This window comes from Herpailurus yagouaroundi, unplaced genomic scaffold (genome assembly GCF_014898765.1).
Source record: "Herpailurus yagouaroundi ecotype Mexico unplaced genomic scaffold, PumYag 29, whole genome shotgun sequence".
Classification (NCBI taxonomy): domain Eukaryota; kingdom Metazoa; phylum Chordata; class Mammalia; order Carnivora; family Felidae; genus Herpailurus; species Herpailurus yagouaroundi.
In genome coordinates, this window is record NW_024412377.1 from 103608768 (window position 1) to 103624003 (window position 15236).

The window sequence follows — 15236 nt, forward strand, 5'->3', positions numbered from 1 at the left end:
GAGCCTGGAGCCTGTTTCCGATTCTGTGTCTCCCTCTCTCTCTGCCCCTCCCCCGTTCATACTCTGTCTCTCTCTGTCCCAAAAATAAATAAACATTGAAAAAAAAAATTAAAAAAAAAAAAAGTCCAAATTCTTTAATGACAGGTTATTATGTACAACAACAAAAATAGTGGCAGTTAACATTTACAGGTACTTACTTAAGGTACTATTTCAAGCAATTTATATGTATCATCTCAATCCTCACAAAACTCTAGGAGGTAGACAGTCTTCTTAGCCCTGAACTCTAACCCGAAATGACTAGACCAGTGACATGATGGAGCCAGCTCACAACTGACTCACAAGAGCCAAATGTGTGCACCTCTTCCTGATTCCACACTCAGTGGTGTCCTCTCAGGACCTTGCAATCAGCCTCGGTGGGATAATTTACACCAGGGGCATTGGCAGGTGCCACAAAGTAGGGCTTTTGCGCCCCCCCCCCCCCCGAGAACCAGCTGTTATGCACTTACTGCTGTTGAGAGTTTAGCTAAGCTACCTCATGGTAGATGGCTGCCTCAGCATCTACTTCGTTTGACTGAGTGGTCTGCAGGAACCTTAAACTCACTCCAGCACGCTCATGCGAGCACATGCTCTGGACAGCAACCACAGAGTACAAGCACGTGTAAGTCCTGATATGACTCCCCCAGCGACCCTCGTGATCAACAGTCTCCCTGCCTCCCAGCTCCTTCCTGCATGCCTTATGTGCTCCTTAAAGAAGACCCATATGGAACTGAACGAAACTCCCATCTTTGGGTTTGAATGGACTAAACTAGCCCTAGACTGGGAACCCCAAAGTGCTCCAACATGGACCCTAAGAAAAACATGTGCTCAGGTTCTGCCTCTGTCTGCACTCTGCCAACAGCTCCCAGCGTGGTCCCTCGAGGCATGCCGTGTACTTCTTCCAGGTTCTGTGAGTAATACACTTGTCCATTTCAATTTCTCTCGTGGTCTGTTGTTGAATCACAGCTCACCATCCAGCACATTGTGCTCCACTTAACAGATATTAATTTCACAAAGTCTTAATGCCTACACAGCACTGGGTTAGATCCACCTCCTATATGCCCTTCCTATACTTCTTTGTGGACCTTATCACATGTACACATTTATATCATTTTTTGGCAATTACTTATCACCCACCTCCCTAAGATGTTAATAAGCTCTCTGAGGTCAAAGACAATGTCTACCTTATTATCTTGAATACCTGTAACAGTGTCTGGCACATAACCAGTGCTTGATGGATGTTTGTTAAAGAAATGAGAAACCTGTCTCTCCAGTCTTTCTAGGCTACAACGGAAAAGCTGATGTTCTAGCTTAGAAATGCAGCTCTACAGTTCAAAGAACTGAACCCTACAACAGCAGCTCAAGAACCAATGGACTGTGGTCAGATCTGGCAAGTTTAACTCTTAGAAAAAATAATTAAACTTTCTCTTAAACGGACAAACAGGCAACAGTGAATCCTGGAAAGAAACAACGGCCTCTGTTTCACCTGCAGTGCAGATCGGCACCTCCAAGATCCTCAGCTGAGACCTCTTCTCCAGTCGCGGCTTTAACCTACAGCAGCGATAAAAGACAGGGGTGAGTTTTGCCCACTGGAGAAATACGAATGCTTACCTACCATGCAAGTCTTCTAACCTGACTATGGCTAACACTCTTTCTTCCACAGAGCTAATATTCTGTTTTCTTATTCCACCCACCTAGCAAACCTGCATAAAATGGTCTCTAGTCTACAGATGAAAAATCTGAACCCAGAGTCACCAGAAAATTTCCTCACAGCCCCTGAGCAAGTGACAGAACCTGAGTTGAATCGAGGTATTTCTGGCCTGAGAAAGCCCACTCTTCTTCTCCTTCTCCTATGCATGTCAAAGCATTTGTGTCTGTGCATATGCTGTTCCCACTACCTGGGCTCCCTGCTCTCTGTCACATACCTGAGGAATCCCCCTTCATTCTTTAGACCCCAGCTGCTCTATTTGGATTCTCCTGACCTGCCCAGGCCTCTTCATCATTAAGGAGTCTCCACAGCAATTAAAAGAACAATGCTTGTTCATCTGTGGTCCAAGAATACTCCACATACACCTCCAACAGGGCACCTATCAGATCGTATGTCAATAATCTGCACATGTCTCTATTGTCTTCTCTATACTGTGAGTTCCTTGATAACAGGAACTGTGATGTATTTGTCTTTGAATGCTCAATAAATTTAATGAATTAATGCCATTTTTGGCTATCCTGAAAAATTCCAGTAACTATCACAAACTCTTCAAGGTACAATACCTTTAAGATGGCGAAAAAAAAATCTCTAAGATTACCCATATCTAAGATTCAGCAGAATATGACCAAAAAGAAAGAAACTCAAGTAATAAATTACAAATGACTTAATTACAGCCTGAGAAATTCTAACAGAAAAAAAAAAAAAAGAAAAATTATTTAGTGCTAAACGCCAACCTGATCCCTTAGGAATTGCTTATTGATTCCTACCTGTTTGGGTTGACTGATTTCTTTTTCTTCAAATAGAAACATGTTTTTATTAGAATAATGAATATTTATCTAAACTGCAACGTAGCAAGGACTTACTCCCTACCTCAGAAGCTCTGCCTTGGCTTAGTCAGTTAAGCATCCGACTCTTGGTATTGGCTCAGGTCATGATCTCACAGTTTGTGGGATTGGGCCCTGTGTCAGGATCTGCAATGATAGCATGGGATTCTCTCTCTTCCTCTCTCTCTGCCTCACCCAGCTCATGCTCCCACACTATCTCTCTCTCAAAATAAATAAATAAACATTAAAAAAAAAAAAAAAGCTCTGTCTTAAATAAAATATTATTGCACAGGGAAAAGTAACTAAAATTTTCACCTCCAATTATTCCACCCACAGGACTAAATTCTTGGTTCTCTTCTTCCCAAAATATTCATTGTAAAATAGCATTCAGCCCAGACAATAACTAATTATAAGAGGTGTCTGGATATTTAAAGTTGCAAAAAAGGAATAAACAACCATTATGTTCTATTTACTTATTTCCAGGGTTCTGACTAATATCAACTGATAAAATAAGGATTCGTCATTGGTTAATATTTACTGAACACCCACCCACAACATGTCGGATACTGTGACAGGTGCAAAGATGATAAAAATCAAAAACAGCTCAATCTACTAAACATTAAGTTCAGAAGACCGAAGAACAAAAAGATCCTTCAAAAATTGGTCTTATCATTATGCATTTTTCCAGCCACTTTAAGTGACTAAAAGCTATAGCAACGCAACCCCACGTTATGCACAAAATCTTTTTCAATTTTCAGTAAAACAAGTGTCAAAATTTAGAACCCTGAAGCGGATGAGGCTGCTGCTGCTTTTTTTTTTTTTTTAAACCCGTAACCATGTCTTTCAGTGGGAGACTACAGGACAGAGTCGAGTTGTCTAAGAGAACTGCTGACTTTGGCTGCCTCATTGTTCCTGGCTGAGGCACAGGGTAAATCTGAACCCACCGACTGGAGGACACTGCAACTGCACATTAGAAAAAGCTTTCTCTTGAAAACAGCTAGTGTTCTTCCAGTATTCTCATGCTGCCTACAGTCCCAAAAAGGTGTCAGTCCCATCTTTACTCATTCTTTAAGGAAAAACACATACGAACTACTGAAAGTGCATACCCTTCACTAGACAAAGGTAAATTTTGAATGAATTCTCTCCTCTCATTACCCAACGATAGGTATCATATATAACTAGAAAAATATTAAAGAATAATTGATATCAGAAGCCTTTTGAATGATGCCTTCAGGCTTTTATTACGTATAAAATGGCAGCTCTTCAGGCTTATCTGATCCTCAATAAAATTTATTAAAAATGAACACAACCATTTGGAAAATACACGTTTTTCACATTAAAGCAAGCATAAGCTGTTTTCAACAGACTTTTTAAAACAAATTTGTGTTACTATTCCAAAACCAAAGATGATTTTTTTGACAGAATTTTAAAGCAATAAACTTACTCTCTGAGATAGAATTCACATACCACAAAATTCACACCTGAAGAATAAAATTCAGTGTTTTTTAGTGTATTCACAAGAACGTGGAACCATCAACACCACCTAATTCTAGAAGTTTCATCACTCCCTAATGAAAGCCCATAGTCATTACAGACACTCCCCATTCTACCCTCCTCTTGGTCTCTGGCAACGACTAATCTATTTTCTGTCTCTACATATTTGCTTATTCTAAATATTTCATAGAAGCAGAACTACACAATGCTTTTCCTTTTGTGTCTGACATAATGCTTTCATGGTTTATGTTGTAGCATGTGTCAGAACTTACTCCTTTTTATGGCTGAATAATATTCCATCATATGGATATCACAGTTCTAGAATATCCTTGACATTCTTCCTCTTACCTAATAACATCCTTAGATTTCATTTAAATAATGGGATATTTTTCTAAGATGTAGTAATCACCTGTGTCTTCACCTACCCTCCCTTTATCCCTCTGAAGTCTGTGACCAGACTGTGACACAAGCACAGCAGAGTGAAGACAGCATTACTGAACAACACTGGAATGGAGCTGATCAAAGAGGGAATGGGGAAGAGTCTAGGATTACGTAATCCACTCCTCAGTCCTGCATCACAGGCAAGTGACCGGTAATGGTGTGCAGGAGCCCCCTCACCGAAGGGCCCTGTGCTTTAGGGCTTAATGCTCAGTAGTTACCTATTGAACTTCTAATTTTATTTATTTATTTTTGATAGAGAGAGAGAGATACAGATATTTATTTTTGAGAGAGAGAGAGAGAGAGAGAGAGAGAGAGAATATGCACATGAGTAGGAGAGGGAAGAGGAAGAGAGAATCTTAAATAGGCCCCATGACCGTGAGATCATGACATCACCTGAAATCAAGATTCAGACGCTTAACCAACTGAGCCACCCAGGTGCCCCAGATTTTCTAATTTTATCTTTGAATTTGTGTTCTGTAAATGAACAGTGATGGGGCTTATGTGCTGGGGTTCAGAACTCTTGCCTGGTCTGCCTCCCCCCACCTCGGTGGAAAGGGTTCTTGGCTCCCTGCTTCCCTGCCAACTGATGCCTGGGCACTGGGCTCTGCCCTATCTGCTCTTCCCTGCCCCCGCAAGGCAACTGCTACACCTGCCCCCAGTGGGCGCCTGGTATGGGCACAGGGAGGATCAGGAGTCAGGCATGCACCCCCTGGCATCTCAGGGTGGAGCACAGCAGCACCGGCACGATCCTGGGCTGGCAGTGCTGATGTGTATTCTCTAGCAGATGACTCAGTGGAGGTGGGAGCTAGCGGACAGCGTTTTGCCTCTGCCCATCTGGATACCAAGCACATCCTAGAGCAGAGGCTGTATACCCTTGGAGGTCATATGTCCATCAGGAGTTGAATGGCGGGCCACTGGAAGCATGAGTGCCAGGGAAAGGGTGTATTCCATGTTGGAGAGAACATGTCCTTAAATAGCAAATAAAAAACACCGTGACAGGTAAAGGTACGACAGAAGGAAAATGCTTTATATTTTAGTACCTTTAACAGTATTTTTTTCTTCCTTTTTGAACAAGGGGTCCTGTATCTTCATTTTGCACTGAGGTCTGCAAATTATATAGCTGGCCCTACAAGTGATTCATAAAGATTGCTAGTATTAGAAATTTAGAGCACCTCTCATAGCTATTCTACATTGTTCCTTTTTATAAAAACTTAACCTTTTTGAAAAGTAATATTTTCACAAGGCTCAGAGAGCTAAAGATCTCAAAATGTTTATGTGCAGAAAAAAAAAAGTCAAAAGTGTCTCTCCCACCCCGTTCCACCTCCTCTGCATTTAAACTATGTTTACTGTATCTTTTCTAGAGTTTCTATATGCATATACATGCATTATATATATGCATAAATGTATAATTTCCCCATTTTACAAAAAGTGGACATATGTGCAAGCACCTTGCTATTTTTTTTCACCTAACAATTTATCGGCTTGTTATTGACCCTGAGTCAAACAGCAAACTTATGTAAAAGAAAAAATAAGTAAGGCACCGGGTGGCTCGGTCAGTTATATCTCTGACTCCTGATTTGGGGTCAGGTCATGATATCACGGTTTGTGAGTTTGAGCCGCTTGTCAGGCTCCACGCTGACAATATGGAGCCTGTATGGGATTCTCTCTCTCTCCCTAGATCTCTCTGGCCCTTCCCCACTCTCTCTCTCTCTAAAAAAAAGTGTGCTCAAGAAATTCATGTTGACTGAATTGACTCAAAAAAAAAAAAAAAAGAAAAAAGAAGTAAAAGTTTATTTCATCAGCCATTCAACAAATGATCCTGTGCCAATTGTGTATCCACATACAAAACAATGTCAGACTCCTTCCTTAAATCCTACCCACATGAACTCAAAATGGATTACAAACCTAAAAGAGCTAACACTATAAAACTGAGAAGAAACTGAAGTATTAAATCTCCATGATCTTGCAATATAGGCAAAGCCGTCACATATATGACACCAAGAGCACAAGCAAAAAGAGAAAAGCAATACATAAAGTGGACTTGATCAAAATTAAAACTGTGCATGCTTCAAAGGAAGATACCATTAAGAAAGTGAAGACAATCCATAGAGAGGAAATATGTGCAAATCACATATCTGAAAAGAGACTTGTATACCGAACATATAAAGAATTCTTACAACTCAATAAAGACAACCCAATTTTACAAATGTGCAAAGGATCTTGGAGCGCCTGGGTCGCTCAGCTGGTTAAGCGTCCAAATGTTGATTTCAGCTCAGGTCATGATCTCACGGTTCATGAATTCAAGCCCCACTTTGGACTCTGCGCTGACAGGGCAGAGCCTGCTTGGATTCTCTCTCTGCCCCTCCCCCACGTGCATGCTCTCTCTCTCAAAATAAACTTAAAAAAAAATAATAAAAGAATGGGCAAAGGATCTGAATAGACATTTCTCCAAAGAAGATACACAAATGACCAGCAAGTACATGAATGATGTTCAATGTCATTAACCATTAGAGAAATGCAAATCAAAACCTCAATGAGGTACCATCCACTAGAATGGCTATCCTCAAACACATACACAATAACAACTGTTGGCAAGGAAATGTAAAAATCAGAACCCTCACACACTGTTGCCAAACATATAAAATATGCTCTGGACAGGTTGGTATTTCCTCAAAATGTTAACCTCAGAGTTACCATGTGACCTAGCAACTGTACTCACAGGTATATAACCACTATAAAGGGAAACATATCCATACAAAAACCTGGATGTGGGGGCGCCCGTGTGGCTCAGTCAGTTAAGTGTCTGACTCTTGATTTCAGCTCAGGTCATAATCTCACAGTTCGTGGGCTGGAGCCCTGTGTCGGGCTCCATGCTGACGGCACACAGCCTGCTCAGGATTCTCTCTGTCCCTCTCTGCCCCTCCTCTGCTCATATGTGCGTATGTGCACGCTCACTCTCTCTCTCAAAATAATTAATAAACTTAAAAGAAGCTGGATGTGAATGTGCACGGCAGCATTATTCATAATACGCAAAAACTGGAAACAACCCACATGACTATCAGCTGATAAATGGATAAACAAAATGCAGCCTATCCATACAATGAAATATTATTCAGCAATAAAAAGAAATGATTTCTCAAAAAATTAAACACAAAATTATCACATGCTCCGGCAATTCCACTTCTGAGCATATACCCAAAAGAAATGAAAGCATGAAACTCAAATATATTTGTATACTCATGTTCACAGTAGCATTATTCACAACACCCTTAAGTGGAAGCAACCCAAAAGCCCAGTGATGGATGACTGAATAAACAAAATGGTATATACATGCAATGGACTATTACTCAGCCTTAAAAAGGAAGTTCTGACATATGCAACAACATAGTGAATCTTGAGGACCTTATCCTAAGTAAATTATGCCAATCACAAAAGGATACATACTGTATGACTGTACTTGTACAAGGTACCTACAGCAGTCAAAGTCATAGAAAAAGTAGAATTGGAGTAGCCAGGGACAGTGGAGGTTGGGGAGAATGGGGAGTTAGTGTTTAATGCGTACAGATTTTCAGTTAGAGCAGATGAGATACTGCTGGAGGTGGATGGGGGTGATGGTTGCACAACAAAGTGAATACACTTAATGCCACAAAACTGTGTCTTTAAAAATGGTTAGAATGGTAAAATTCATATTATGTATATTTTACTTCAATCAATCAATCAACCAATCAATCAAAACTATGTTCTTACCAATGGGGGTCCTCCCAAGAAAATGGTGCCCTGCTTGCGTACGATGATGTTTTCATCAGCCATTGCAGGCACATAAGCACCACCTGCCGTACAGGAGCCCATGACCACTGCTATCTGCAATGCAAGCAGACAAGAAACCCCTGAGGTAAGGCTCAAAGAGTTAATTATAGTCTCTGGATCTACAGTTCCATAAACGTTGTAGTACCAGGAAATATTACTAGCTGGTCCCTATAGTTCTTTTTAAAAATGGTCCTCCGAATGTTTGGAATAGTTTCCTAACTACTTCTATCAAAGCATTCTGAAGGGCTTAGATCACATTTTTTACAAAACTTACGGACTTTACAAAACTTATGGATTCACAAGTGAATCGCTAACAAATTATTAGTGCATCTATGCTAGTCTCCCTGTGAGAGAGAAGACTGGCCATTTAGACCATTAGCCTGATCGACTTAATTGAGAGGAGAAACTCCACAAGCCACCCAAACATTAGCAAAACTGTGTTGAAACTAATAATAAGTCTTCTCAACAACTACCACTTACCTCACTGAAATAGTGAAATAATTCTCCGAGTGTTAATATTGTGTGTAACAATGAATATGGTATGTTCTAAATATAAAACTAATGTTAGCATCAAAGTTGAAAATCTTGCTCAAAAGAAAGTCAATTGTGTAGAACCTGGGTGATGTGTACCTGAGTATTCGCAGTATTATTTTCTCTACTTTTATGGGTATTTAAAATGTTCAATAATAAAGCTTTAAAAACAACTCTTACTTACAGATTAATAAGACACAAAGAATAATAAATATGGGTTTGGCTGATTATGTCTAAGTAGGCATAAATAATATCAGAGAAAATTTTTAAAAGTATGTAATGGCTATTTTCTTAAATTACCATATGAAAGCAGTTTTTGCTACTAATTCCAATATCCGTTCTATCAGTTTTCTTACAGTCATACAAATACCCACTTTGAGATGAAAATGCTACACTAGTATCAATCCAAAGATGCAAGACAGCACGAGTTAACATTTTTCCATCTAAATGGCAGTCACAAAAAGTATTTTTCCCTATTTCATGTATGTTATTAAAAATGGCTGCAAAATTGCACTGCCAACATATTACAAGTATTTATCACGCATTGTGTTTGCTTATCAATCAGAAGTTTATTTTCGAAGTATCTACGGCTAGAAAAGTTCTTGAACAAGGAAAGAAGCACTGGAAACATTCACTGTGACAGTGTTCATGAAAACGAAGATAGCAAATAACCAACACATCCATCGACACAGCATTTTGAACCAATACACCAACTGTTAATGAGTTCTTTAAAAATCTGAGGGAAAAAAACAAATGATCTTAACACTTCATAAATCCATATGGAGGGTACATGAGTGCTCCATTCTGTTACTGTACTATTCTCTGTTCTTTCCGCATTTTTGAAATATTTTATGGGCTTTTTTTTAAGGTTCTATCAGGAGTAAAGGACACAATTTCACCTTATCAGCCTGCTCTCTGTACACGAACAGCAGATACAGTTCAAACTGTTTCAGTACCAAAAAAATAAAAGTCAAGGAAGTAGAGAAGAGTCACAGTGAAGTAAAAATCTAAAAAGGGACAAATTTCAAAGCCCTGAAGAACTAAACAGGCATAGCAGGGTTCCATGAAAACAAACTGAAAGCAAAAGAAAGCAATAGCAACTGTCAGCAAATATTCAGAGACCAAGGATGGGAGGCAGGGTGGCTGGTAAACAAGGAAAGAAGAATCTGTTTGTCAAAAGGTAGTAAGATAAAAATGAGGGAAATGAAGCTGAATGCCATCATGCCATCTCAGGGGGAGAAAAGACCTACCAGTTTGGTAGAAAAGTTTCACAAGTGAATCGCTAACAAATTATTAGTGCATCTATGCTAGGGAATTCTGCCATATTCCTAAGGGCACTTCAGATGCGTTTTTTTCCAAAGCATTTCCAAAGCCAAGGAAATCAACAATCCACTTCTCTTGCACGAACTGATAATGGCCTCCACCGATCCCTGACTCTTGGTATCCACGTCCTATAAAATCTGGTAACATGCTTCTAATACATAGATTATAGCAAGTGTCACTCCTGTGATCAAGTTATGAGAGACTCTGTCTTCCACCTTGCTGGCTCCCTCTCTTGCCCACCTGCCTGTTCACCCTAATGCATCTAGCTGACATGTGGTCACTTATACGGATGCCCACTTGGGAAGGAACCTAGACATGCTTCTGGCCAACAACTTACAAGAAAATGAGTGAGACCTGCAGAGAACCGAATCATGCCAACAACCACGTGAGCAAGCCGGGGCAGACCCTTACTAATGGAGACTGAAGAGGACTGCAGCCACATGAGACCCAGAACTAGGGGATCCGGCTCAGCTGTGCTCAGAGTTGTGCCCCAGAGCAACTGTGAGGTAAAAAATGGTGCTTTCAACTACCAAGTTTTGGGGTACTCTGTTCTGCAGCAATGGATAACTATCACAGATATCAAAAAGCATCTAAAGTAACTACAACTGAAGCACATCTGAAGCCTTGGGACGGTCTTTGCTTAGAAGTACTTTGCTGTTGGTGCACCTGGGTGGCTCAGTCGGTTGAGTGTCTGACTTGAGCTCAGGTCACGATCTCACAGTTCATGAGTTCGAGCCCCACATAGGGCTCTATGCTGACAGGTCAGAACCTGGAGTCTGCGCTTCAGACCCTGTGTCTCCCTCTCTCTCTGCCCGCCCCCCCCCCCCACCCCGCCACTTGTGCTCTGTCTCTGCCTCTCAAACATGAATAAACTTCAGCTCAGGTCATGAGTTCGAGCCCCCCATCAGGCTCTGGGCTGACCAGTCAGAGCCTGGAGTCTGCTTCAGATTCTGTCTCCCTCTCTCTCTGCCCCTCCCCCACCCACACTCTGTCTCTGCCTCTCAAACATGAATAAACATCAAAAACAAAACAAAAAAAAACAGAAAATACTTAAAAAAAAAAAAAGTTATTTGTTGTTGCTGCCCTTCAGTAAACCATTCCCCTATTGCAGAAATGGGAGACAGTCCATAAACAGAATGCTGTACCATCCCAGAGAGTAATGAAAAACCAAAAGACATGGGTAAACATTGAAACCATTTTGCTAAATGAAAGAAACCACTTATTATATGATCCCTTTCAAATGAAATGAATAATAGGCAAATCATAGAGTCAGATGAGTGCTTGCGAGGGGCTGGAGAGACTGGATTGAAATAAGCAGTGACTGTTAATGGATATGGCACTTCCTCCTGGAGTGATGAAAATGTACTAGAATTGCCTCAACTCAGGGAATATCCTAAAAACCACTGAACTGTACATATTAAATGGGTGAATTGTAAGGTATGTGAATTAGATCTTAATAAAGCTATTATAAAATTTTTTAAAAAAGAGCTGGAATTATTAAGTATATAAGAATCAAAATTCTCAAATTTTATCAATAAGAAACAGGCTAGGGGTGCCTGGGTAGGTCAGTCGGTTAAGTGTCCCACTCTTGGTTTCAGCTCAGGTCATGATCTCATGGTTTGTGGGTTTGAGCCCCATGTTGGGCTCTGTGCCAACAGTGTGGAGCCTTCTTGTGATTTTCTCTCTCTCTCCCTCTCTGCTCCTCCCCTGCTCACATGCTCTCTTTCTCTCTTAAAATAAGTAAATGTAAAAAAAAAAAAAAAAAAAAAAAAAAGAAACAGGCCACGCTAGTCACAAGTATCTCATAGACATTAAACTTAGCATCTCTAAAGCAAATTCTGATAAAAGAAAAATTAAATGAAAGAACCTAGATTAGAGAAGTCACCACCGTCGAAGAATCTCCTCTTCTCATCATTTAATTCTAAGCCATTCGCTTACTTGCAGAACAGGGTGAATGTCCATCAAAAAGAGCCCTGCCACTGCGTCTGCTCCTTCTTCTCACAAAGCACAGGAACCCCGGGGCCAAACAGCTCTAACGGCTTTCCCTGTCCCAAAGCATTTGTCTGTGGTACAACAACGATCTCACGCTGCCCATGCTGGACAAATGATGTAGACCCCAAGGAAGAAAATTCTGCTGTTTTCTCTATTAAGAGGACATTAAAAGGGCATAAGTAAGATGTGTGAACATAACGTATACTGAGCACACTCAGGGTATAGGCTTGTGTTGGGGGCACAACACATGCACCAAATCAGGGGAGACATTAGAGTGACTCTCATGTGCATCAGAACACAGAACAACTCCCAAGAACTCCACTGAGAGGCTACAGTCCACGCAGTCACCCATGAGGTGGGCTTCCTGCAATGTGGACAAGCCACGAGGTCTCTCCCACAGGGTGAGGAGGTCCATGGTGACTCAAGACTTAAATCAAGACCAAGAAAGCAGCAAGAAGGCTAAGAAGGATATGTAACTGACTATAACATTGCCTGCCATCACCACCAGAGAAGGCACAAGCAGAAATTTTGAGTAACAGGAAATGAGATGCAGGGCACCTGGGTGGCTTAGTCAGTTGAGTACCTGACTCTTGATCTCAGCTCAGGTCTTGATCTCAGGATTGTGAGTTCAAGCCTCACGTTGGGCTCTGTGCTGGGCATAAAGCCTACTTAAAAAATAAAAAATAGGGCGCTGGGTGGCTCAGCTGGTCAAGCATCCAACTCTTGATTTTGGCTCAGGTCACGGTTCATGAATTCAAGCCCCACATTGGAGTCAGCACTGGTGGCAAGAGCCTGCTTGGGCTTCTCTCTCTCTCCCTCTTTCTCTGCCCCTCCCCCACTTGTGTTCTCTCTCTCTCTCTCTCTCTCTCTCTCCTCCCCTCTCTCAAAATAAACTTAAAAAAGTAGAAATAAAATAAATAAAATAAATAAGAAATTAAAAACTCTTCTAAAAAAGGAAATGAGATTCTACAAAACAGAAGTAAGAGTCTGCAAAAACTTCAGACAAAATTTCATTACCCTCCAGGTCTTGCCTAAACAAAGAGACACTGGTTCTCATTGCACCAAAACGAAATTACATATTGTAGGCCAGCAGTCTGCCCTACAGAAAGGGTCTGAGAGAGAGTCAAGAGGTTTTATACCTAATTCTGAAAGGCTGTGTGAACTCTAGACCTCTATCCTTCCACTGAGAAATTGCAGAAGACTATCCAGTTCAAAGGTACACGGTGATAAATGTAATATAACTTACAGGGGGGAAACGTTTCAGCTGCTTGATGGAAAAGCCATTAAAAGTATATGTTTTTAAAGCTCTCTTCTTTTTCAATTTCAAGTTAGTGTGGAAAGCAAATACTGCCTATATCACATTGTTTTCTTCCTCTACCTACAGAGCCTCCATTTAAAAAATAAAAGTCACATGATACTCTATATGGAAAACCCAAAAGATTCCACCAAAAAACTGCTAGAGCTGATTCATAAATTCAGCAAAGTTGCAGAATATAAAATCAATGCACAGAAATCAGTTGCATTCCTATTCACCAACAATGAAGCAACAGAAAAATAAATCAAGCAATCGATCCCATTTACAGTTGCACCAAAAACCATAAAATACCTAGGAATATATCTAACCAAAGAGGTGAAAAATCTATACACTGAAAACTATAGAAAGCTTATAAAAGAAACTGAAGAAGACACAAGAAAATGGAAAAGATTCCATTCTCCTGGATAGGAAGAACAAATATTGTTAAAATGTCAATACTACCCAAAGCAATCTACATATTCAATGCAATCCCTATCAAAATAACACCAGCATTCTTCACAGAGCTAGAACAAATAATCCTAAAATTTGTATGGAACCAGAAAAGACCCCGAATAGCCACAGCAACCTGGAAAAAGAAAACCAAAGCAGGAGGCATCACAATCCCAGACTTCAAGCTATACTACAAAGCTGTAATCATCAAGACAGTATGGTACTGTCACAAGAACAGACACTCAAATCAATGGAATAGAACAGAGAACCCAGAAATGGACCCACAAACATATGGGCAACTAATCTTTGACAAAGCAGGAAAGACTATCCAGTGGAATAAAGACAGTCTCTTCAGCAAGTGGTGTTGGGAAAACTGGACAGTGATATGCAGAAGAATGGACCTGGGCCACTTTCTTACACCATACACAAAAATAAACTCAAAGTGGATGAAAAACCTCAATGTAAGACAGAAAGTCATCAAAATCCTCGAGGAGAAAGCAGGCAAAAACCTCTTTGATCTTGGCCACAGCAATTTCTTACTCAATACGTCTCTGGAGGCAACAGAAACAAAAGCAAAAAATGAACTATTGGGACCTCATCAAAATAAAAAGCTTCTGCACAGTGAAGGAAACAATCAGCAAAACTAAAAGGCAACTGACAGAATGAAAGAAGATATTTGCAAATGATATATCAGATAACGGGTTAGTATCCAAAATCTACAAAGAACTTATCAAACTCAACACCCAAAAAGCAAATAATCCAGTGAAGAAATGGGCAAAAGACATGAATAGACACTTCTCCAAAGACATCCGGATGGCCAACCGACACATGAAAAAATGCTCCCTCCACATCAGTCATCATCAGGGAAATACAAATCAAAACCACAATGAGATATACCACCTCACACCTGTCAGAATGGCTAACATTAACAACTCAGGCAATAACAGATGTTGGAGAGGGTGTGGAAAAAGAGGATCTCTTTTGCACTGTTGGTAGGAATGAAAGCTGGTACAGCCACTCTGGAAAACAGTATGGAGGTTCCTCAAAAAACTAAAAATAGAACTACCCTACAACCCAGCAATTGCACTACCAGGTATTTATCCAGGGATAAAGGTGTGCTGTTTTGAAGGGACACAGGCACCCCCAATGTTTATAGCAGCACTATCAACAATAGCAAAAGTATGGAAAGAACCCAAATGTCCATTGATGGATGAATGGATAAAGAAGATGTGATATATATACACCTATATACACACAATGGAGTATTACGTGGCAATCAAAAAGAATGAAATCTGTAAAATTAAAAAAGATACAACAACAACAACAACAACAACAA

General features: G+C 40.4%; 1 protein-coding gene across 1 annotated transcript in view; it reads right to left on the bottom strand.

Moving 5' to 3' along the window:
* Nucleotides 1-15236, bottom strand: part of MCCC2 (methylcrotonyl-CoA carboxylase subunit 2) — a 70211-nt gene that overhangs the window by 22075 nt on the left and 32900 nt on the right. Inside the window, exons 7-8 of the mRNA XM_040451297.1 lie at nucleotides 8251-8364; nucleotides 1523-1587 (exon numbers count right to left, since the gene is read on the bottom strand). Of these exons, the coding sequence (XP_040307231.1) occupies nucleotides 1523-1587; nucleotides 8251-8364 (179 nt within the window). The remainder of the gene's footprint in view (nucleotides 1-1522; nucleotides 1588-8250; nucleotides 8365-15236) is intronic.